Source organism: Petromyzon marinus, chromosome 10 (assembly GCF_048934315.1).
Source record: "Petromyzon marinus isolate PM22_M1 ecotype Great Lakes invasive population chromosome 10, UKy_Petmar_22M1.pri1.0, whole genome shotgun sequence".
Classification (NCBI taxonomy): domain Eukaryota; kingdom Metazoa; phylum Chordata; class Hyperoartia; order Petromyzontiformes; family Petromyzontidae; genus Petromyzon; species Petromyzon marinus.
The window spans coordinates 12,571,329-12,596,494 of record NC_133676.1 but is presented as its reverse complement, the minus strand read 5'-3'; the positions used below and the strand labels follow the sequence as shown (position 1 = coordinate 12,596,494).

Genomic DNA, 25,166 nt, shown 5'->3' with positions numbered 1-25,166 from the left:
ACGTAGGCTTTCGCGGCCAATATTATTCATAATAAAGTTTTTATGGGTTAGGTCGCGGAAAAATAAATGTTGTCACGTAAACAAAACGTGCCAATTTAGTTACTAGTTCAGCACACCGGTGTGTGACCCATAAATGCTTTATTGCGAACGATGACTCCCATTTCCCCGATCCGACCGGATTTGCGAGAGCGCGGGGTGGAACGAACCTGGAGGCGCAGCGCGTTGAGCCGCTCCTCCTTGAGGTGCTGGCGCAGCATGTGCTGGTGGGCACGCTCGCGCTCCTGGGCGAACTCGCCCAGCGAGTAGACGGCGACGCGGTCGTGGCGGCTCGCCATGCCCAGCGTGCTGCCGCCCTGGCTGGGCACGCTCGTGAAGCCCTGCCGCCGCGAGAAGTAGTACACCGTCACCTGGTCGAAGCGCACGTTCTTGCCGCGCGCGCGCTTCGACGCCGAGGGTCCCGCCGCCGTTGAGGAGGACGACGACGACTCTGGGGGAAGAGAGAGAGGAGAGGGTGAGAACGTGCGGGGGAGGATGGATTGAGCGCCACAGTGGCTAGGAGATGTTAAATCCCTCGAATGGTATGCCGGAGGTCGTGCGTTCGATCCTGACTGATGAAGACGCCGCCGTCTCGCAGTGTCTAGTGATGCAACGATAAGTCGAGCTCCTGAATGCCGGCCGATCTGTGTGCTCCATATCCGTGTTGGACGTCCTCCCTGGAATGTTCCCTCCCTTAGCTGCCACCAGGGTGGTGCAGTGGCGAGATGTTAAGTCCCTCGCCTGGTATGCAGGAGGTCGTGGGTTCGATCCTGACCCTGACGATGCCTGTATATTTGGAGTTTGCATGTTCTCCCCGTGGTCATGTCGACTGGTAGCCAAAGGCAGCAATCAAACTCAAGTCCCCGAGTTCAAAATGCAGTGCGCTAACCACTGTGCTACAGTTCCACCGTTTGAATAGAATTTGCACAAAACTGAAAATAAGAATTTTTAACATGCATAATTTTGTGCATGTAACCTTCATGTAACAATTCATTTTAATTAATGACTCGATTAATGCACCATTACTTGCCTCATTTTCAACATCACCATCATCACTGAGAGGATGGTAAAGTGAGTATGCAGGAAATAGTGTCTTATGGAGAGACTGGTCCCTGCCATTTAAACATGGAATTTCAGCACCACCCAATTATTGATTGTTCACGGGGACTCTTATGAGTAAAGGGCCACAAATATCCAAACACTTGTATCACCTCACCTAGAGGAGACTGCACCCTGGCTTTAAACCAGTTCAAACCTGGGACATTATTATTCCCGTGCCAGCGAATGCTCCTTTTTGTTCAGATTTTTTTTGAATGTATGCCTTTGTCCTTACGAACAACAAAGGGGTAGATCGTAAAGGTCGTTTAATTTCAGTCTTTTCATAAATATATATTATTTTCCACCCCACCCCTCACTCAAGTCTTATATCCACGCGCTATTATTCAAGGCATGCTACACTTATCTATTATCTAAATGTGAGAAAATGTGGCGTTTCTGAATTGCTCTGTCAATTTCAAATGACACTCATGTGGGGTTAGCGTGGTCTTAAAAGTCAAGTGCACTGCGCACAAGGCAACAGCCAACTTTGGTTCCAGGCATATCGTGACAAGCAAACGTAATATAATTTAATCCGAGGATCAGCAGATTTTAGAAATTTAAGCAACAGCCCGGAAGAATAAAGCCACACAGCAGCAGTAGAGCTGTGACCTGAGTGTGGCATAAATGTCACAACTACATTCACACTATGTGGTGATGTGGGAATCGACGAGAGGCAATTTAGTGGAATTTCACATGACACCTAATGGAAGGTAAACACAGTGGGGACCAAATGCACTGTTAAAATAAAGGCAGTGAGAAACAAAAGAGATGATAGGGTAAAACAAAAAGCCCAGCATGTTGACACAAATACAGGGCACGGATAATAAAACGTTTTACGTAGGCATGTAACAATGCACCAGCGCACAGGCGATTCCATGAATTACTGAGCTGGAATCACGATTCGATTGAAGAATCGATTCTGTTTCGTCTAATTTTTACCATCTGGATTGTTTTGCCGAGCTTGTACAGTATGGTGCATGAGCCAAAATGTAACATAGGTATCTCATTTACATACGCTTTGTATTAAATACAAATAAAACGACTGTTTGGAAGAAGCACTGACTGGTGCAGTGGTCTGCACACTGCACTCCAAATCCGGCGACATGACTTTTGATTCCTAGCCACAGCTAACATCGGTGGCGAGTGATATATGATCCGCTCCTGGGCCTCTCCTTTCACCAGCCCACAATGACCAACCCGCAATGTGGTCAAACACGGTCAAACAACATAGACAGCCTGTTCATCGTGGGCGAAGGCTTCATTTAGCACCAGATTGAGAAAAGACGGTCAATTATTACAAGTACATCCTTGGACATTTTTTCTTGGAATAAATGAATCATTGCACGTCCAGTTACACACATCACGTGCAAAAAATCTACCATCGGTGCGAGAAGGACGAGGGGGGGGGGGGCATCGACCAGAGGGAGCGGTCACTTTTTTTCTTTACGGAGGGCAGAAGAGGGCTTTCAAACACCTTTGGCAGGCCACACATAAACACACACACACCTCAGTCACTTCTGTCGCTGCAAATGGCCTGTGTTTTCATGCTGTAGCTTTGGCATGAGACACACTTTCGTTGCCAGGTGTAAACTATTCTCCTGCCCCCTGTACTCGATTAGTGCAGATACGATGCTTGCAGTCACAACTAAAACATAGTTTGCGGGCTGTTTGGAAGCGATGGCACTTGTGTGGCCATGGACCATGTGAAGTCACGAGACATAGGTTCCCCGCCCCCAGTGTAGGGGGCCGTGGGGGCAAGTACCGAGGAGGGAGTCGTGGGGGCTAGAATGAAGGAGTGTGGGGAGGCTCAGGGTTCGTATCACACTCACGTGGGAAGAGTCCGTCAGCCGGGGCGTTGACGCTGTCCCCGCTGTCCCCGCTGTCGCTGCTCGATAGGTCATCGTCCGAGTCTTTCGGGGATGAGAGCCCCGAGCCGCCCTCCACCTCCTCAAACTTCCTCTTCAGCACCTCGCTCATCTCGCTAATGCTCAGCACGCTCCTCCCTCCCTGCTGTGGCACGGTCGGAGGCACGTGCGGTGGTGGCACGTGCGATTTGTACCTGTGGTGAGTGACGCGTGCGGCGTTGGTACGTGCTGTGGCAGTACGTGCGATGGCGGTACGTACGATTGTACGTGGGGTGGGTGGCACGTGTGGTGGTGGTACGTGGGGTGGGTGGCACGTGCGATGTGCAGAAGTCGCGTGTTGTTGCTGCGTATTGGTTTGGCCCACCACGTGGTTTGTTATATTTGTATTGAGTGTTGTGAGGCGACCGGTTGTAGAAGGAGATTTCGCGATGGCAGTTGTGCGGTTGCGTCGTGTCATACGTGGCGCGTGAGTGTTGGTATTGTGTTGTGGAGTGATTTCGTATGTGTGGCCACTGAGTGAGCGGGGTATTGCGAGTGGGGGGGGGGGAGAAGTGTGAGGTGACAAAGACAGAAATTAAACAATTATGCGGCGTTTTCAACTCGCGGAGAAGCACGGTACAAAATTACAGGCCTATCAAACACGTTGGATTATTGCGACTACAATTACATGGCGCTTGGCAGGCCTCTGAAATAACAAAAACCCATCTAGAGTGTATCGATTGCAGAATGAAGCTTCATAGCAGGCAGTAAAACGCAGGTCGGCCAAAGATTTAAAAAGATACGTATAGATTTTTTTCTTTCCCCATCCTTCAAAATCTGCAGCCATTTCGCGTTATTAAAAATCTCCAGCTGTGTATCTCATGACGAATGTCAGAATATTAATCTTTATTTATCCTGGAGAAATCCAATGAGCTATGATGCTCTATTTCACAGACGTCTACATTACTGAAGAAATGCGAATAATATCAGACCTTCAAATACCAAGAAAGGCTTGAGATGTTTCCGTGACGTCCACCAACAAAAACCCACACTTTTTAAAAAAACATCACTCAAGTTGGAACAAATTAATAAACACGCTTACAGCTGTATAAATAGAACAAGGCGTGCTGGAAGTGCTCGTGCTGAAATTAAAGCTCATCTTGTGCTCGGGTCACCTGACAGCAGTTGCCGAGTTGATTCTGTGGGAGGTTTTTTTTCCCCGCCCCAAACTAACCCCAACCCCCCTCAAGGAGGGGGCGGCTCTGAAAACCTAGAGATTAGCCACGGGGCATTTGAGTGAGCCAAGTGGTGATGTCCCGCTGGCCACACTGCGCAAAAAAAGCCACCTTTGCGGACGATAATTCGAGATTATTGCCACTGTACAGTGTGCGGTGCTGGCAAGCGTCACACGCTGCTCCAGTCACGCCTATTCACTGTCAGCCCCACTCGGAGTTTATTTACACACATTACGCACGACGCACTCGAGCCAAACTCGCCGACATCTGCCCACGTGTGTTTGCGTGTGCTCGCGCGCGTGCGGTGTTAGGAAAAACGGGGGTCAAAAAGTTCAGAAGAAATACTGTACCGCCCCCCCCCCCTCCCAACTTGGGCAAAAAACGACGAGCCGTTTGACGTGTTTTGTGGGTTGTGTTTGTAGAGAAGCTCCCGGCACGTGGAGCAAAACGTCAGTCATGATGCCGAAGAAGCCATGGTACATCCCGAAAAGACATCGCAGAGTTGTACAGCGGCACAACCGCGAAACCTACGCTGTAGTGACAACGCGATGCTACTGGAGGCAAGCTCCTTATCCGTCAATTTGCATTTCGCTGTTCAGACCGGCAAGGAAAGCAATGTCTCTGCTGCCCTATAACAAAGAGCGAGAAGCTTCCAGACATTTTCCCAGATTACAGTTAACCGAATCCAACCACGAAAATCTGGGTCGCCGCATAAACACCGATTTAAATTCATGCTCCGAAATATCAGGTTTTGGTTCGCGAAATTATTTCTAGGGATGAGGTAACACAGATAGGCCTGCACAATGTTCACGCGTTAAGACTTGCGTCCAAGCATTATAATACCGTGTAGAGGCATTCCCAGACTTTAAAAATGCCGAACTTACAAACATCCGCATTTACGAATAAGCTTCCATAAGATTTTTAACCATCCGACTTGCGAATGTGACTAGCACTCGCAAACCTAGCCATGGAACTATTTGGTTCGAAAAATGTACGAATGTACAGTGAGGGAAAAAAGTATTTGATCCCCTACTGATTTTGTACGTTTGCCCACTGACAAAGAAATGCTCAGTCTATAATTTTAATGGTAGGTGTATTTGAACAGTGAGAGACAGAATAACAACAACAAAATCCAGAAAAACGCATGTCAAAAATGTTATAAATTGATTTGCATTTTAATGAGGGAAATAAGTATTTGACCCCCTCTCAATCAGAAAGATTTCTGGCTCCCAGGTGTCTCTTATACAGGTAACGAGCTGAGATTAGGAGCACTCTTCAAGGGAGTGCTCCTAATCTCAGCTTGTTACCTGTATAAAAGACACCTGTCCGCAGAAGCAATCAATCAATCAGATTCCAAACGCTCCACCATGGCCAAGACCAAAGAGCTCTCCAAGGATGTCAGGGACAAGATTGTAGACCTAGACAAGGCTGGAATGGGCTACAAGACCATTGCCAAGCAGCTTGGTGAGAAGGTGACAACAGTTGGTGCGATTATTCACAAATGGAAGAAAAAAAAAAGAACTTTCAATCTCCCTCAGCCTGGGGCTCCATGCAAGATCTCACCTCGTGGAGTTGCAATAATCATGAGAACGGTGAGGAATCAACCCAGAACTACATGGGAGGATCTTGCCAATGATCTCAATGCAGCTGGGACCATAGTCACCAAGAAAACAATTGGTAACACACTATGCCGTGAAGGACTGAAATCCTGCAGCGCCCGCAAGGTCTCCCTGCTCAAGAAAGCACATATACATGCCCGTCTGAAGTTTGCCAATGAACATCTGAATGATTCAGGGGACAACTGGGTGAAAGTGTTGTGGGGTTAGATAAGACCAAAATGGAGATCTTTGGCATCAACTCAACTCGCCGTGTTGGGAGGAGGAGGAATGCTGCCTATGACCCCAAGAACACCATCCCCACCGTCAAACAAAGAGGTGGAAACATTATGCTTTGGGGGTGTTTTTCTGCTAAGGGGACAGGACAACTTCACCGCATCAAAGGGACGATGGATGGGGCCATGTACCGTCAAATCTTGGGTGAGAACCTCCTTCCCTCAGCCAGGGCATTGAAAATAGGTCGTGGATGGGTATTCCAGCATGACAATGACCCAAAACACACGGCTAAGGCAACAAAGGAGTGGCTCAAGAAGAAGCACATTAAGGTCCTGGAGTGGCCTAGCCAGTCTCCAGACCTTAATCCCATAGAAAATCTGTGGATGGAGCTGAAAGTTCAAGATGCCAAACGTCAGCCTCGAAACCTTAATGACTTGGAGAAGATCTGCAAAGAGGAGTGGGACAAAGTCCCTCCTGAGATGTGTGCAAACCTGGTGGCCAACTACAAGAAACGTCTGACCTCTGTGATTGCTAACAAGGGTTTTGCCACCAAGTACTAAGTTATGTTTTGCAGAGGGGTCAAATACTAATTTCCCTCATTAAAATGCAAATCAATTTATAAAATTTTTGACATGCGTTTTTCCGGATGTTTTTGTTATTCTGTTTCTCACTGTTCAAATAAACCTACCATTAATATTATAGACTGATCATTTCTTTGTCAGTGAGCAAACGTACAAAATCAGCCGGGGATCAAATACTTTTTTCCCTCGCTGTACAACCTTTCTTATTTATGAGTTTTAACAGTGCTTCCCTTTTTTGTAGCACCTTAACACATTTTGTATAACACTGACCAAATGTGCATTTAAACATAGTACATTATCGTGTTCCGACTTACGAACCGTTCAATTTGTGAACGGGTCTCAGGAACGGAACCTGTTCGCAAGCTGGGGACTGCCGGTACTCTAAATATAAAAACGGGAGCAGCAGTGGCTTGGGAGTAAAGTGCACGGGCACTATGAATCCAGTGACTTACATTTGATGCCGGGGCACGGCTAACATCAGTGGTGGTGGTATCGGAAAAAGGTACTGCACCAACCCCCACTCTTTAAAAGAATCTGCACTGACCAGCATAGTCAAGTAAGGTCTAACCGTCTCCCTGGTGAAACGGCACGAGGCTTTCATCCAACAGTGCAATTTGAAAAAGGCTGTAATTGTGTATATGTGGGTAATTGCTCGAATACCTTGATTACGAGTGTGTATTAAACATGGTGAGAAATGTATTGGGCACTGACGTACTTCGACAGATGGCCTCTACATCAGGTGCAATTAAGAGGAGCAGCATTAAAGTTACAGTAAAAGATATTTTCAGAAAATTTGATTGGAGAAATAAAGGCACAAAACGTAAATGGAGACTGTGTTAACCAGGTAAGATTTTTCTTGACAGTCAAAATGGAAAAATGCAGTGGAAGTGACCTACCAGAAATGACTGAAAAAAGGGGCTAAAATAATGGGAAAAATCCAAATATGAGGACTCAAAAAATATGAATCATGCAACAAGTTCACTGAAAACTGAAAATAATTGAAGGGCCAAAGCTGGGAAACATAACAATGTGTCTAGACTATACCTAGGGCAGTTATTGAAGGCAAACTGGCATCAAAAATGTCAAATAATGAGGCGAACAAGAGCAGGCTGCAGTGCGTTTGAAATGTTTTATATGAGAATGAAAACCGGTATCACCAATGTGACGAAAATGGAAAGGTTTTTGATCAGTACATATTACCTGCCCTGAAACATGAACATTGACAAAGAAAACACACAAAGAAGCATGGAGGGGTGAATGATGAGATTGTTATGTTGGAGACAGAAAGGGGAACACGTGGATCAAAAAAACAAACAAATTTAAGACATCATAGTGACCGTTAGTAAGTGGACATGGGCAGGACATATCCTTGCAATAAATGATGGCCGATGGGGCGATGTATGAGGCCGGTGAAGGAGCGGTAGCAAAGGGCAGGAGCGCACTTTGAGGATAGCCACCACGGAGATGGAATTATTCGATTAGCTCACGTGCAAGATGGACTGTGCATCAAGTGACGGTGCGGAGTGGCGATAATGTGAAGCCCTTCGCCGAGCAGTGAATAAAACTTAGCCGCCGGTGATTCAATACTTGTGAATGATGATGTGACAGAAAAAACCCAGAAACCGAGCCTCGACCGATGGAGTCTTGAGGTCATCCTATGCGTTTTACTGCCATTGTTGTTACGTGCAGTTTAAAAATATTGGCGTCTACCGTTTCATACAGAAGTCAGAAAAAATAGGCAGGAAATTGCAGTCATTCTAATTCAAATACTGTATGTAAGGAGTTTTCTGCAGAATACGTATGCACGCAATGCTGCATGGGAAAATACTGCACTGTAATCAAATGCACGAACAATCTGCAAAAGTATTTACATTTGGTCCAAACAGCTGATGCCCTTTCTCTTCACAGAAGTAATCGACGGCACAAATTCCACTGACACGAAAGGCGCCGGAATGCAAAGAACACAAATGCCACACACCTCGAAATTTGGAGTCCGCACACCCCGCAGCCCATTCCATCAGGCCCCATGCAAGCAATATCACCACCCAGGTGCACGTGAACATGTTAGTGGGCATCAAAGCAGCTCTTGTGCATGCACTGCCTTTGATGTTCTTTTATTATCTATTGCTGTTGGCACATATGGCTTCAACCCCGATGCTCATATCTCATTGGCAACAAAGTGGTAATGATGGATTGGCACAATAGCCGCGGACACAGTGAAATCAAACCATAGATAGGGCATTGCCACCTGTTTAACACAATCGTCATATTTTCAGCCGGTATTCATGAATAGTCAAATGCCTCCATATTTGAGACATTCATCACAAATCATGAACCACCGTAACTTTAACCTCACTCACCTGTCACTTTGCTCACCGTGGTGGTACAACATTAACTGCATTTGCATTAATGTTGTTCTTTCGTCTTTTACAATGAACAATACAGTAAGTTACATGCAAACGTTATTGTGCAACAAAAAAAATCATTACAACTAAAATAACGCTACTGTATAGGCATTTAATTGTATTATCAAGAGGAATATTTCTTTACCTCTAAACTTGGCACCCAGCCATCAGCCACAACAAGAGACCTTTCGAGGAAAAGCTAAAACCGTATTGCTTTTGGCAGGAACACATTTGGTCCTGAGTACAAGCGTAACACAAGCACGATGAACGACATGCACAGAGGTCTCCGAAGCTGCCGATGGTCGTACCTCAATACCACCGTAGAACAGCGGATTGACCAGGGGCAACCGCTGAGCACGCTGCTTACACAGAGGAAGCAGACATGGAATTCAACCACATCCTCTTTTAATCGACACGACCATTGGACAGGGCCTGATGTGGGTGCCGGGAAGCAGAATCCTGTAGGTACAGCAGTGAGGTCACCGTCCTAAATAACGACGACCGGCGACGCACATGCTCGCGCACACGCGCTCGCTCGATCGGGTAATCAGAGTGCGAACCCAGAAAGGGAGGGAGGTGACGGAGAGTTTAATGAGGGGCACGGACCTCTAAAAAAGAAATCTCAGTGTGGAGCCAGGATCGTGTGACAGGCCGCTGAGGAAAGCGGCAAAGGACAGTGTCGCGCGGCAAACAAGAAGGTGGCACATTATCATTTACAACATTCACCACCAATGTCCCATGACTTTTGATCCTTTGCTCCATACCAACCCCCCAGGCCACCAGACCTCCCATGCCACCAGACCTCCCAAGCTCTAAATACCCAACCAGTCTTGCCCACTCGCTCGGCAAAAAGGTCAATTCAAACATTGACGCACTCCAACACTGTACTCGGCAGCGGTGATCAATTATTGTAATTATGAGGAATGACAAAAGGATCAATGCTGGGGGAATTTACCTGGAATCGCTGGGCAGTTGAAGACGCAGGGTGCGGCGCAAACGCCACGGCGAGGCAGGGTCAAGAGGCGCCGCGGGACGTAACGCACGGCACAACCCACGGCACAAATTTTCGTCCGCTCCGTGCGGGCCGTGCCCTCGTGCGAGCTTTTGCCGCGGCCCTTGCTGCCGAATGACTTAATGACGCTTGCAAATTAATAAATAACTTGCTCGCCCCGCTCACTCGCTGGCAAGAACGCCTCTCCTACACTATATATATAGCACGCATGCGCGTTTTACAGGCATTTTGATTAAAGTGCTTTAGGGTTCCTTTTTTTTGTCGGTCCCCCCCCTCTCTCTCTCTCTCTTTGCTCTGATTGCACAATGACTCGGGGGGGGGGGGGGGGAATTGGAGAGGTGTGTGTGTGTGCGGCTGGTAAGGAGAAACGTCAGCGTCGACAGGTTCGGGAATGAATGAAAATTAATATTATTCATTGTCCATGATCGCAGGTGGAGTTGCTAATCCCTTAATAATGTCGAATTCTTATGGCGAACATTTCGCACGTGCAAAAAAAAATAAACCCACATCTTTCCTGTATTTACGCAAAAACGCCGATACACTAAAATAATTTGAAACGTGTTATTCGTGAGACGTTACTGTACGCTGTTTAATCCTGTCCGCTTATAAGAGGCGCGTGCCATGGGATAATTTGCGAAACATACAAGAAATCCTAGAGGCCGCGTGCAGCATGCAAGCCCACACCTGCCAACGTCGCTCCTCCACACCGTCGCTGGCACACGGGTCACGGCACACGCGAGGTGCGTTCCGTAATTATCGCCGTTGTTTCACGGGCGAAAGAAAACGACTGCGGCGGGCCACGCGAAGACGACGATTATAAATACGAAGGAACGACGTGAGCGCCAGCGTGTGTCAGCACGCACACTCGGTGAGCTACGACACCAGCCAGCCCTATCAGCGAGCCCGCCCGATGTCTCTGGTTCACTTCCTGGGTGGAGTGCAGCCTCGCCTGTAAGAATGTTAAATCTTCAAACATTACCCCCGCCCCGGATCGTCGTATTGTGGAGAGGAAGTCTCAGCACTGTTGTGGAATGAACGGTAACAAAACATTAGAAGCCGCTTCAACAAGTACGGTAGCTATTTATATACACACACACATATAAAAACATGCTAAAGCAAAAAATATCCGAGAATTTTGCTTGACAGTCCTTTCTCACTTCCTCTCAATTACACGCTGTTCTGTTTATTGTACTTGGTAGAGGTGCAGCCCTGCAACTGCTTGCTCACACCACTGCTGGCGGAAGGGGGCCTTCACTCGAGGGAGTGCTGAAGAGCCCATCGAGAGGAACATTTGTACTCACACTTACCCCACCACACGTGACCTGTCGATTGACCAACTCTGGTGCACTCATTAATACTGCTGGGCGAGTGCCCAAATATCAGCTGCATAATCGCCTCGTATGTAACAATTATACATCACGAATGGACATGCATCATAAAGGTACCCATCACTATTATTACACGTGTCACAGCCAAAGTGGCGAGTGCCTAACGAACGTTACTCATCCTCACCTATTTTCCAGATGTATTCTCTCTCACCCGTCCGGCGAACCGAACACGGCACATATCAGAGCAGCATTAATCACGTGCAACGCCGTGCATATGCGCCGTGAAACCAAATTAATGGAGCAGTCGTCGCGAGCTGCCAAGTGCGCACGGCGCCTCTGGCGGTCGTCAAGTTCACGGCGCGTTTGACTCGTTCCACCTCTGCTCCCGCTCGGCGCTGCGCTGCCCTTCTCGGGCTTCTCACCGCCGCCTGCCTTCTGCACCCCGCTGTGTGTGTGCCCACCTCCACGACCGTCGAGACAGGTCCGACGAAAGAATCCACACCTGTGTAAATATGCCCTCTCCATGGGGATTTGCAAGATACCGTGGCGTTTTCCCATAGCGTTGCGCATTTGATGCATATTTCATCATGGCCTTGCCATATTTGGAGATAACAATAATGTTGTTTATTTATCCAGGAAAGCCCCACTGAGTCTCAAAGAGTATTTTTTTGAGAAGGGTGCTGCATTACAATGGCTGGCCAATTCAGTTCATGAGTGGCTTTGTGGGAGGAAGCCGGAGTATCTCGAGAAATATCAAGCGTACGATAGGGTAACATTTAAAGATCTGCACGTCTTAAATTCAAGCAACTATTGCTGGGCTGCCATCTCCAGGCCACCTTGCAGCCCCAAGCCTACGGCACCTGGTATCCCCAGGCAGGCGTGTCGTCCAAGTATTAATCAAGCTCAACCGTGTACAGCTTCGGAGATCTAATGAGATCAGACATATTTATGGGGATTTGGTGAAATTCGGGTGACCACTGCTGTCTTCCCACCAAACCCACAAAAGTCACGGGGGGTGAGAGAAATGTGTAAAATCTGCCATGGATCCATTGACTAAGTGGATTAGTAAAAGAAAGGGGAAAAAAATCACGACCAGGTGACATGGTCAGTAAACTGCCAGGCAACGCTCATGATACAAGTGGCCACCAGTAGTCAGTGTCCTACCGAAGCGTTTATAGACAAGGTTATAGAACAATATACAACTGGACCCAGATAAATAATAAAGCATCGAGAAAAAAATAATGGCAGCATGTGCACTTGTCAGCACCACTGTCCTCAAAGTATCCTTTCCTTCATACCATTCATAAAACAAATACTCGCATACACTAGAAGCTCTTGATCAAATTCAGCTTCAGTCTTTCATCCGAGTCAGCTTCCGCATCCGTTTTGTGTGGGATTTAAAATTAAATTACTTATTTCATGACGTCATTATGTGCTTATGAGCAGTGGAAAGAGTTATTTGCATAATGCTAAGCAACAGGAAAGGGATGTACTAATATCATCAACCAGACACATAGCTTCCCAACAACCCACCTACGCAGTTTCCATAAGATTACACCTTGACAAACACAACCATGTACCCACACATTTCCTTTCTGTATTAAGCCTCATTCCATACAAAATGAAACCCAAGATAAAAAGCAAGGTCGGAAGAATACTTTTGTGAACAATATACAAAGATGCGGACAATGTTCTTGGTTTGGAAAGATTGGAGGCCAACAAATTACGATTAGTGATTTTTAACATCCGTGTGGAAAAAGCTACTAGCGCACAGGCCGTCCGTCCACACAATTGGTGGTCAGACTGCCGAGGATTTAACGAGGAAGAGGACGCTACATGAAGCGACCTCCATGACCAGAGAAAGAAAGGAATGGAAGCTACCGATGGAAAAGAAAGAGCGTATTAAATCTAATTCACGCAATGTACGGTTGACTCAGGAGTTTTGATGAACTAATTACATTGTAAAATAAAATCACATCAAATTTGTATTTTAATTCCTGGTGCCCACTCGAATATGCTGCTCCCCCTTCATCTCTTTCTCTTCAATACCATATTCTCACAAGGACAGAGAGCAGCATAGCTGGCCTGATTTCCTTTTTTTTTACAAGGTATTTTTTTACTACACCTGCATAGGGATATTGAATAATACAGCATCTGTTTTACAATTTCATCCTCGGCTACAACACTGCTTTCACAATGAATAATGTCAATTATCACAAGCGCAAATAAAGGCGCATTTTGCGTTGAGAAATTTCACACGACCCCTCTACACGTGGCACGTGACATGACATACAGGGATGCTCCCTCTTGCACGCACACCGATTCACAAAAACAACCTCTCCTTATTTATTTTTGGATCTATTATGAAACACCACAAAGCTGCCAATTCATTTTTATCAACCCTTTAAAAAAATACTGCTTGAATAAATACACAGATGAGGCTTGGGCTACTCAGAACAGATTTCTTAAAAGCAGGAAAAAATAATAAATAACCAATCCAGATCCAATAACGCCAGGGGGTGGGGGGGAAAAAACATACGCAAACAGCAGGGTCCACATTTCATCACAACTCGGGGTAGGTAATGAGCTGCTGTTGATTTGTAACTGGATGGATAGAATCGGTTATCTGCCACATCCTAGGAAAACAACAAGCGCTTTGAGATCTTTGAATAACGGACACTTTAGGTGCTGCCAAAAAAGCTGTGCCGTCCACTCAGCTGCATCCCCCCCCCACCTCCTTCTGCTGCAACAAAAGACCACCACCCTACAAGCCGGCGAAACCATGGGACAGACGCATACGTGGCCGGTCATTCTGGCCCACACACTGCATCCCGGGGGATTTGTCCTCACGAAACACCATTTCTCATTAGTACTGCTCAAAGTCCACAGCGATCGGCACTCCGTGGAAGAAATGCCCAGTCCTCCACGTCAGTCAAAAACGAGAAGACTTTTTTTTAAGGATTCACTTCAGTCTCGAGAGTCCCAGCACACTTTGGAGGTCTCAACAAGGCCGCAATCTGTCGCATTCAAAGAAAAGTACGCTGCCCTTCCTAACGTAACGGGTGAATGGGTTTGCAGCCGTACAGACTAATTTTTTTTTTATGTGGGCTTGGAATCGAGTAGAAATCAAGTTCATTATCTGACCGGATACCAATCACAATACTGGTAGTATCAATGGGAGGCTGGCTTTGTGTATATTTTTTGTAAACCCAAACGCCCACACCACAACGACAGGACACAAGCTTGCATGCCCCAACCACACATTAATGAACTATATTCCCAAACGCATATATACATGCATTTGAAGACACACACACACCAAGATATACTTAACTGACATGCACACCAAGATAGTTAAAAACATAAACACACCAAGATACACAGTCATAACACACGTGTGCATGTAATCATATCCATGTGATCGGAGCCCTCCGTTAGCAGATAACACAAACAAAGATGTTCCTAATGTGTGCACTACATTTTTAATCTAGTGCCAAAGCAAAACAAATGCCTCTAAAAATGGCAATCACAAACCCAAAGCTGCTAACATGTTTTCAATGAATGCTTGCACATGCACAACATGAATAATGCACACACTAAATTCCATTATTTAAATAAGTGAAAACTGGTCCAAGCCAACATGCGTCTTCTACTAAACATACAATTTCCTGCATAAATATACGTGGCTGTATTTTAAAGCAAAGTAAATCAGCTAATTATTTGCATTGTGATCATTTCTAAGCCTGATTGAAGGAGCGAAATTCAAGGACACTTTGGAAAATTATGCTCGCAACGAGCAGAAAATCAACAAAACACTCTCCGCTACCTTGGGTTGTCCACGGCCAAATGAAATGCAGGTATAAAAGCCTGCACACTGGTTTCCCTTTTCTCGAAGGTGTTACCGACCCCACCGTACGTTGCGCACCAGGTGAAGCGCGCTCACAAGCGCCTTTCCGCGGCACAAATCAAAAGTGCAAATGAGGCGGTCAATAAAATGGAGAACATTTGCTTACGTGACAGATGGAGGAAAAATTACGTAAAACGTAACATCATCATCAGCAGCAGGCGCCAGGATCTATCCAATATCTGGACGAACGGTCCCGCGCTGCCACAATCCACGTCGCTCCTGCACATGGGCCGATTTCATCACTCCGACTCCACATTGGTTATTCTCTCGGGCATCGTATCTCCTTTGGCTTGCTGTGCTGTCATCAGTCTCGTCCTTAAGCCCATCGTCCTTTCTCTTGGTGTTTGTCCTGCGCAAGCCCACTTACTTTTTTTGAGCAGCCAATATGGTGTCTAACTAGTGTTTGTTCTCTCATCCGTGTATTCCTTATTCTCTCTTTATCAGCTTTTTTGTCAGCATCCATATTTCTAATCCGTCAAAGCGGGAAATATTTGCCGCTTATTTTCACTTTCAAATTAAATGCTAGAAAATGGCTCCACATTGGTCTCATTAGCTTCTTAATGTAATACATTTTATCCCAGTCGACTTTCACAAATTGTCGTCAAGGCGTTTTGAAGCAATGTTGCACCGGACTTGTTTTTAAGATACTGTGTTATCCTTAGCGCTACTTTGCAGCCTTCTTTGTTAATTATTTAATAAATGTCCCGTAGTTCAATTACAAAGACGAAATGGCAACACTGTAATTGCATGAAGTAAAACATGTACAAATCAAAATAGCTGTTTGGCCAGGAAATATGTTTCCACCAAGGCTATTTACATCAGCATTAGAAGATATTTTTTGAAAATGGGATGGAAGAAATAAAGATATAAATATACATGAATAAAGTATTAACAATCTCAAATTTGCCGATGCTGCAATTGTCACAAATATATATTGTCATTAAGTTTCATCGCTCAAATAATGACCAGAAACAAAGTATGGCTAAGCCTGGTCATTACTTGGATGGGAGACTGCTTCCTGACACTGGTAGTTGGAAGCTGGCCAAATGACAGAAGAGCCATGGATTTCTGAATCCATCTGTGTAGAGCTTTGAGTGTTACCCCCATGTATGTGGGGGTTTTCCGCCGGTTTGTTCCCACAAGCCACACATCCAACGTCAGGACCCTCCGCCTGAAAGTCCCAAGTGTCTTTGCATTATTTGTACATGTTTCTCTCCTAAATGTGCATATGAAAAGGTGCGTGTCAATCCACTGCTTTATGAAGGACTCCCCTCACCCCATGGTAAAATGTAATCCCTGCGTTTCCATAGCATCCAATTATTACAAAGGCAGACTTAGACTTATACGTACCCATAATGCAGTGTCAATCACCAGTATAAAATCTACTGGCATTGGCTGCATATGGCCTGCTCGCAGCGACTACCTATGTGAATTGTTTGCAATTTTAGTTGGCAAAGCGAACTCCTCAACAAAGCCTCGCCACTCCCAAAAAACACACAACAGCTGTTTTGAAGGGTTTAGCAGACCCGCTATTGAATAGAGTCTATGTCTGACAAGGCGAATTAAAAACCGCGCAGGAATTTCCCTTGTATTAAAGCGCCTTTTCTTTCCAGATTTCCTCCTCTTTCCTGTCCTTTCTTGCAACCTTTTTGACGGTAAGCCTCCCCTCTTCTGCTTCCGTTTCTGATGGGGTCTGTTGGCGTCAACCAAGAAGGCTCAATCCCATTTTCAGCCCACGGAAATTCCTTCTTGTTGTTTGTTAGTGGTGTTTTTTTTTAAAGGAGCTAAACGTGTCACAGCTCAACAACAAACCGCACGTGGCGCGTGGCCATTTCACAACTCCCACGTCGCACAGACATAACACTAAACAACACTGAGCAATGTTGTTCCGTAAGTTCAAAGTCAAGTTTTTTTTTGGCAACCGGCAAAACAACATGACGTCACCGCACAAGCCAGTTTATATAAAAAAAAACGATGACGCACGTACAATACAGCAGCAACAAAATACGCGAGACTGAATTCACGCAATACATGTTTTTTTTTAAATAACAATGACGCTTGCCTGGGCGCGCGTTAGTCACCCCTCGACCGCCTAAGCCGCGTTATCGCAAGGAACAATGAGCGATACAGTGCAGCATGACAAAACCTTGGCCAGCTAAGGGGCTCCAGTATTACTAACAGCAAAGGTTTGGGCTGGATTAAAATCAAATTAACAATTCACGGACATATATAATCCACGCACTTTGTAAAAAAAAAACTGGGATATACCCACACCAGCACGCGTGTACATAGTGACAACTACAACCTCGGTAAATGATTGGTTAGCAAGCACCTAATATGGCCCGAGAATCGGTAGGGTGACATTCAAACATTCACGTCAGGGCTACCTTTGTCTCCCCAGTTGATGCGGCCCATCCCATGACAGCGGATAGTTATTTCAGGCTCAGTTGACCTAGGGGAGGCTCAGGCCAGGTTAAGATACCAATTACCAGAGAGAAGCATGCCCTCACATCGAATGTGGGTCTTTGTGCAACATCTGACCACGGCAAGAGCTTCTCACTTAGCGCACAGCGTCACACGCCAACTTCCACAGACACGCACACAACATTATACTCCAACACACACACACTGTGCAATATGATGCGCACCAACATACATCGACGCTTAACACACAAACAATATACATTTCGACACAATGACACCGATACGCATTTGTAGGTACTGTATTGTACAGCCCTTTAATCAAAGCGTTGCAGGATGAAGAGAGGCCACCATCACGTACCCCCTACATTCACACTCACGGCAGCCGCCGTTCGTGTCTCAGTGGCCTACCGTACACGGTACACACGGTACACACACATGCACAAACCACATGAATGCAAATACGAACCACAAGGACAAATTCACACCATTACAGGATCCACTGCTGGAGTGAGGGCCTCCCCTCCCCCCACCCCCCAAGGGTTACTCGACCATACTTCACCACGGAGTTTACCGAGTCACAAGCATGCCATCATAATCTGTATACAGTATTGTACTGTATATATATAACAAAGACAAAAAAATCCCCCCGTATAACCTTGACAGACTGTTTGGGGCAAGTGCTGTTAGAGAGCACCTATTAAGACCGGCACGCCACACCAGACGGGTGGGTGGCCAGCGCCACGCCCGGCCGCCTTTGTCTCCCTAGTGGCGATGTTTACGACAAACCGCACCAGCTACTCATTTGAGGCCGAGTCGACCTAGTGGCGGAGGACCAGGACCGGCTCGGAAATTCGCCGTCGTTGCGATCGGTCGTGAGCGGGCAATCGAACTCGGGCCGCCCGAATTCGAAGCGCAGTGCGCTAACCGCTGCGCCACCGCTCCCCCCGCATTGTTATACAGTACACTGTACAGTCACGTACATATAGACACTGTCGACACTAACGCGCTGCTTAGACACTACTCGCCCGCATTGTACACGAACCCACATCGCACACCTACAACGTACTGCGTGGCCGCCATCTCCCCATCTCTGGCGGCGGTTCCGTCACCGCGGGATGTCGTGCCAGGCTAGGTGCACGTCAAGACGACGCGTGCCGACGCCACACAAACACACGTTCGCGACGGCGGAGGCAGCAGCAGCACACGCGCACAGAACGACGCCCAAGTAAAGAGACAACCATTAACAAAAAAATAAAACAGGCGCGCGTCCCGCCGAACAATTGCGCCTCAAAACGAACAACACAAATGTATCGCCGAATAGTCGAACCCAACGACACACAAAAACAAAAACCCACGCAACGCACACACGGCGCGAGCCGACATCACCGCGAGCGTTGGCTGGGGCTATCCACAACAACAACAAAAACCCATTAACAGTTACAACAATAATTGTTCTGATAAGGAATGCGCGAGGCTCACGCGGAGCGTCTCACCGGTTACCACACCGCCCGCGCTCCTCCTCGGCACTGCCGCGGCTGCCGCGAGCCCCTCGCGCGCCCTGGAGACGCGGCCCCGCCTCCTCGCGACGCCCTCAGCCAATGGGGAGGTCGAGACGGTCCCCCCCCCCCTCCCTGAAGCTCGCCTGCGATTGGTCAATGGCCTGTTCCCCCTCCCTCTCACTCCTCCTCCCTCTCCTCCACTCCTGGCCGCTCGAGTGACAGTCACCAAATAATAAATAAATAAATAATCGCGCTCTCTGATTTATTTTAATTCCTGCAAATCGCCTGATGAAGCTGGTGGTAGTAATTGCTCTCCCAACACACTCGGGTGTGCTGAAGTAGTCACACAATTGGCACGTTTTGTTTTGCGTCAAACCTCACGAATATGGCCGTGTTGGGTGGTGGCAGGTTTAACGACACATATTTATGCGATATAACCTATAAAATAAACCCACCATTTATTATGGATAATTATTGGTTGCGAAAGCCCACGTGTTAAGCTGTCACCAAATACATATATATGCAATTATTAAATTTGTATGACTGTTATAAACTGCATTTTTTGTATATAGGTAAAATAAAAGGGGACTTTGTCTATAAACATCTATCTGGCTGTGACACCAGCATTGATATGAAGCAAGCCCCCTGAACTCACGAGACACTCACCTGATGTCGACGCCGGTTCAGAGTTTTGCTTGTGCCGAGTCAATGTTGCCTAATTAATTTCACTTCCACAGAAGGCCGTGGGGCCCGATAGGGTTGGGTAAAAAAAAATAGCATTTGTGTATTTTGTTGATGTGGAGAGCCAGATATCTGAATAAGATATTCTCGTCTGCCGGCCTATGTTGTTAACTATACGTATTTCACCCAAAGACGCTCATTGTTTGAGAGCTATGTAGATAGTTATTTCGCTACGATGACATGTAAATTGGGGCAGTAGGGTTGGCGGTGGTGTTGCGCATTTATTTAATTATTATATGACGTCACGGCCTGCACAGCTGACCGCGCGTGCGTGAGCGCGTGTTTAAAGGAAATGCAGAAATAATAAAATAACACAACGCAAGCTCGAGGCAAGTGCTGTTAGCGAGCATCTCTCTTTACTACGCCGGCACGGATCACGAGCGAGTTGTTTGGCCAGCGGCACCACTTCCCGGCCCCCTTTGTCTCTCCCAGTGTCAGTGGTCACATTGCTAATTTAAGGCTGAATCAACTTAGGGGAGGACCGAGACCGGTCCAGATATCACTCGCTACCTATTTTAAACGGGAATTGAACTCCCGTGGCCCGGTTCATATTGTAGTGCGCACAACCACTGCGCCACCGCTCCCCACATACGTAATACGTAATAGTCATGGGAATTTAACACTTTGTAATTATGTTGCAACAAAAAATATTTTTACTCGGCAGTTATTATGAATCCGATGCATCGCAACACGCTAAAAACAAATCGAACACCTTCAATAGATTCGAATTGCATGCATCCGTTTAAATGTGGGATGACTATCTGGCGTAATGAATGAAATCGCCTAGCCACGTGCTGAGTGGATGGGCTTATTGAGTTATTTCATTGTCGTGCGCGTGTTGTCACGGCGCGTACCGGCTGGTGGGGTTGACACGTGCCCACGGACACGTGTTGAAGGGTAATAATATACATGTGACTTCACCGATTACATCCACTCTTATCGATGAACATGTATTTTAAATGAAGGTCACGGTACGTGCATAGAATCCTTTACGGGGGTCACTGCGGAGTCACGTCACATCAATAGACACCATCAAATATATCGTGGAAACAACAAAGGGGCCGTCCATAATTGACGTCACGCGATTTTTTACGATTTTTGACTCCCCCCCCCCTCGTCACACGGCGTCACAAAAAGTCAGACCCCCCCTCAACTACTACGTCACAAAACTCTGCCCCCCCCCCCCCCCAAATATATAAAACATGCTTCAAATCGCTTTAAACTATTGTCATTGTAGTGCGTATTTAATGTGCCGCTGCGCTCTGATGTTGTAGGAGAAATATTTATCAAAAAGTCTATTTAATTAAGTAGAACGTGTTTATATTGATTTAAAGTTGCGCATTTTGATGTGACGTCCCATTTCTCAACCCCCCCCTCGTCACACATCGTCACAAATGTCTGACCCCCCCCCCCCAGGTGCGTGACGTCATTTATTGACGGCCCCAAAGACAAACACCCCCCGTTTAAGCTTCACAGATTGTTGGGGCAAGTGCTGTGTTGGAGTTCATGCTGTAATAATGTCTAATTAAATCTAATATGTTGTAGTTTGTATTCAGATTGCTGCCAACGGTATCTCGTTGGTAATGTTAGAACGGGAAACCTCTTCACTTGTGCTGTGGGCGAAAACTCGCTATACCCCTCTACCACTCTGGACCCAATGGATCTGTGTGAGTAGCGGTATAGGGACTTTCCGCCCGCATTGTACGGGTGTTTAGAGTACACTCACTACGCTGCATACGTTTCACAAGCGTGACCTCATTCTTGTCATCATCATCATCACTGCCATCGGCAGCATCACTCCTCCACTGATAATTAAACGAGCTCAACAGTGGTCGTCCTGCGAATGAACTTGTCACCCCCATACCAATGTAGAATTGTAATTATTATCGTTAACATCAACCTCGCATGGTATACAGGAGGTCGTTGGTTCGATCCCGACCCTGACGCCTGCATATTTGGAGTTTGCATGATGACATGGATTTTTCTCCGGGTCCTCCGGCCTTTCCCTCCGCATTTAGAAACATGTGTTTAAAGTATTAGGCTGCTATACATTTTCCACGTGATAAGCCACTTCGTTGGGCTATCATTTGTGGCCAGGTCGCTTCCGAACAAGAGCTATAGAGCTCAGTGGGCCTTACCTGTTAAAATAAAAAAATAGGAGTAACGTCAACTGATTTGAGCTCCGCCTAACGCTCGCTTGAACATGAGGATTGTGCATTTGTTAAATAGAGTGACGTAACTAAGTGCGTACATTGCTCACACGGGATACGATATTTGCACTTTCTGGAGTCATTGTAGAGGCATGGACGGTCACACTGCCATGAACAAAGTCGCGTGTGCTGCTGTCTGGCTGCTCTCATCCTGTTCTGTTATTGTGTAGCGACATTCAGAAGTGTGTGTGCCATATACGTACACATGTAATGGTCTTAACAAAAGTAAGTGGCCTGCATAACCGACATGGGAAAGCCTTCGTACAGCAATGGATTGAAAAGGGATGAAAATGATTGATTATTCCAAGTGCAGTGTCCATATACCGTACATCACGCACACGATAGCAATCGAACCCTTTGCACACGTCAGCAAGTGAAAGGCCATAGAGATGACTAGCAAACACCACGGCATACTTGAACAAACTACAGTTGCTCGAAGGAGCACCCTTGGTTATATAAGACGCTTATAAAGAGTACTTGAGAAATCCATTACATTTAGGCGCTATATAAATTCAGGTTTATTTTTTTATTGGTATCAACGAACGCATTCTCAATGTCAATAAGCAATATGCCAGCGCATATGTGCCCATTGTCAAGGCAGTTTGCCTACCGCGTGCTGCTCATGCAACCACTTATTATCATCGGTAGCCGTGATCTACCCACTGCTGGATGACGGTCTTCCCAAGCTGTCGCCATCAACAAACCATTGCAACAAACGCACGAGATGATCTAATCGCTCCATCTCCACAGTAAACTTTCTCTTGGGAATGTTCGCTCCTTTGGCTGCCATTCCCAAACACGCTTTTTTTTCAACAGTGAAGCTGATTTCCCTTATTTGTCTAAGTTATCTGGTCCGCGTGTTCTTCTTCCCGTCTCTCCAATTCCAAGCATGCAACACTTCACGCGTCTTTGCATAACAAACTCTATCTTTAAAGAAACCCGACGCATCGTTATATAAACACGTGACCCACTACTTGATATCACAGTACAGTAGAACCATTGTGCAACGGTTTAATAGCAATGTCGCATGTGTTGTGCTTAACATGACGGTGTTAAAATAAGCTTATCAATGTGATCCGCGCACAATAAGGGTGCATTTCGCACGATTTAGGTCAACGAAACAAAAGCCCCATAGCCTCGGTGACTTTTTCGCAAGTCAGGTCTCTGATCATCCCGACCCCGCCACCGATCCCTGCCGGGCCTTGTCAACATAATGAATTGCAATGGCCATGGATGGGTTCCTGCGACTCTCAATTAACACTCTGAAGGATGCGGGCGAGACTACCCTCCCTGCGTGAGAGCTCAGCCACTGAAAGCATTTTTAACGTTTTACAGCTAAGGTCAAAAGCGCACATGCACGATCGCTGTCCATCCGTAACGAGGGGGGCATGATTACTCTCGTCAATATGTTCCAATGTGAATGAAAATTTAGGACAATGGTGTGTACCTCTTAGGTATTTACCATATATATATAAAAACAATACTAACCAAATTGGTCGAAGGGTTGGCAAAATAATTTTAAGACAAAAACCATCCCGACATCTGTGCCCAGGAGGCAAAGTTGCAAAAGACAATGACAAAGATCCCCCGTATAGCCTTTCACAGACTGTTGGCGCAAGTGCTGTGAGAGAGCACCTATGAAGGCAAGCACGATGCACGAGGGGATGGGTGGCCAACACCACACCCGGCCGCCTTTGTCTCCCCAGTAGCGATGTTTATACACCGCACCTGGTGCAGTACTCATTTTAAGGCTGAGTTGACCGAGGAGAGGCCCAGCACCGGTTCGAATAATTGTCACCGGTCTTGGGCGTGAGTGGCAAACTCGGGTTCGACGGGTTTGTAGCGCAGCGTGCTAACCGCTGCACCAGAGTTGCACACACTTCACCACCCGGGTAAGTTTCACCCCCACCCCCACATACCAAACATCCAGATTCATTCTAGATTTGAAGTTTTCGTGATTGCAGGGATCCATACTCTTGGGTTCTTTCGGTAAAGTCAGCAGAAACAACTGTTGTTTCTTGCTGTGGTTGTTCTACCTGATGACGGACGCTTGTGTTGCGCCCGAAACGTCGTGATTTAATGTATTTTCTATCTATGTGACTTTACCGAAAGAACCAAAGAGTATGGATCCAGATTCATGAAGTTCGTATTTCTGATTCTCTCTTATTCCAACACGCACTTCTCTGTGTTTCTTCAAACACTTTGCACATGTGATTCTATCTTTCTGATCCATGCCATGGTACTTTGTGGCCTCGTGTAAATAACGACATTGTGCATGCGCTGAAAGCATGCGCAGCATCTGCAGCGCATGAATGGGTCCAAGAATGTTGCATAATTATTGCAGATATATACATTATTGGTGGGGGCAGGTGGGAAGCAAATTGCGGAGGGGGATGGGCGACGGCTATTAAGTGAGTATAAAATATCAGGGAGGTCACGTTATTATTATGTCCGTGGCACCATTCACATATTAGTCAGACAGCGAACGGGTGAGCGAGTGAGTGAGCGAGAGAGATATATAGAGAGAAACGGCTCAATAAAGCTACGTGACCGGTCTCCCGGTGCATTATATATTGGAACAAAGCATTTCAGGCTTTTTGGCACTGCAGCAGCAGTGGAATAGCGTGCGGCAGATGAGCAAATGAATGAGTAAAACAGTTATGAAGAGTGAATATAAATTTCCCTCCTATGTAGACGTGTGCGCACAGGCGCCAGCCAGCGTGAGTGATCTCTTAAAATGCACAAGGGCATTGACTCGGTACGTGAACTCTTATAAGCCCCGTGAAGGGCATCAACACGCCGAGTTATTCCATTTCATATTGCGCAGTCAATCACTGAGCTTGCAACGCTGCTGGGATCCTGGGTTTGAATCCAACCGGCTGCCTGTGTTCAAGTGTGGTGAGTTAATGGTGCCAAACCGGTCTCCAATAAACTGCACAACATAAAAAAGTGTACATTAAATACGGTCTTCGCACTCAAGTTGGCAAAATGTAAGCTTTGAAACTTGACCGTAT

At 46.5% G+C, this 25,166-nt stretch overlaps 1 protein-coding gene across 6 annotated transcripts in view; it reads right to left on the bottom strand.

Annotated features, from left to right (window-relative positions):
• LOC116940876 (uncharacterized) overlaps positions 1–25,166 on the bottom strand; it is a 46,401-nt gene that overhangs the window by 10,438 nt on the left and 10,797 nt on the right. The window contains exons 1-3 of one of the 6 annotated variants that reach the window (XM_032951196.2): positions 19,868–20,154; positions 2,964–3,511; positions 207–487 (exon numbers count right to left, since the gene is read on the bottom strand). In XM_032951196.2, coding sequence (XP_032807087.2) covers positions 207–487; positions 2,964–3,456 — 774 coding nt within the window. In that variant the 5' untranslated portion in view covers positions 3,457–3,511; positions 19,868–20,154. Of the gene's footprint in view, positions 1–206; positions 488–2,963; positions 3,512–9,986; positions 18,763–19,181; positions 19,302–19,867; positions 20,155–25,166 lie in introns of those variants that run through there. The other 5 variants (XM_032951192.2, XM_032951198.2, XM_032951195.2 and 2 more) reach the window with 5 other exon arrangements.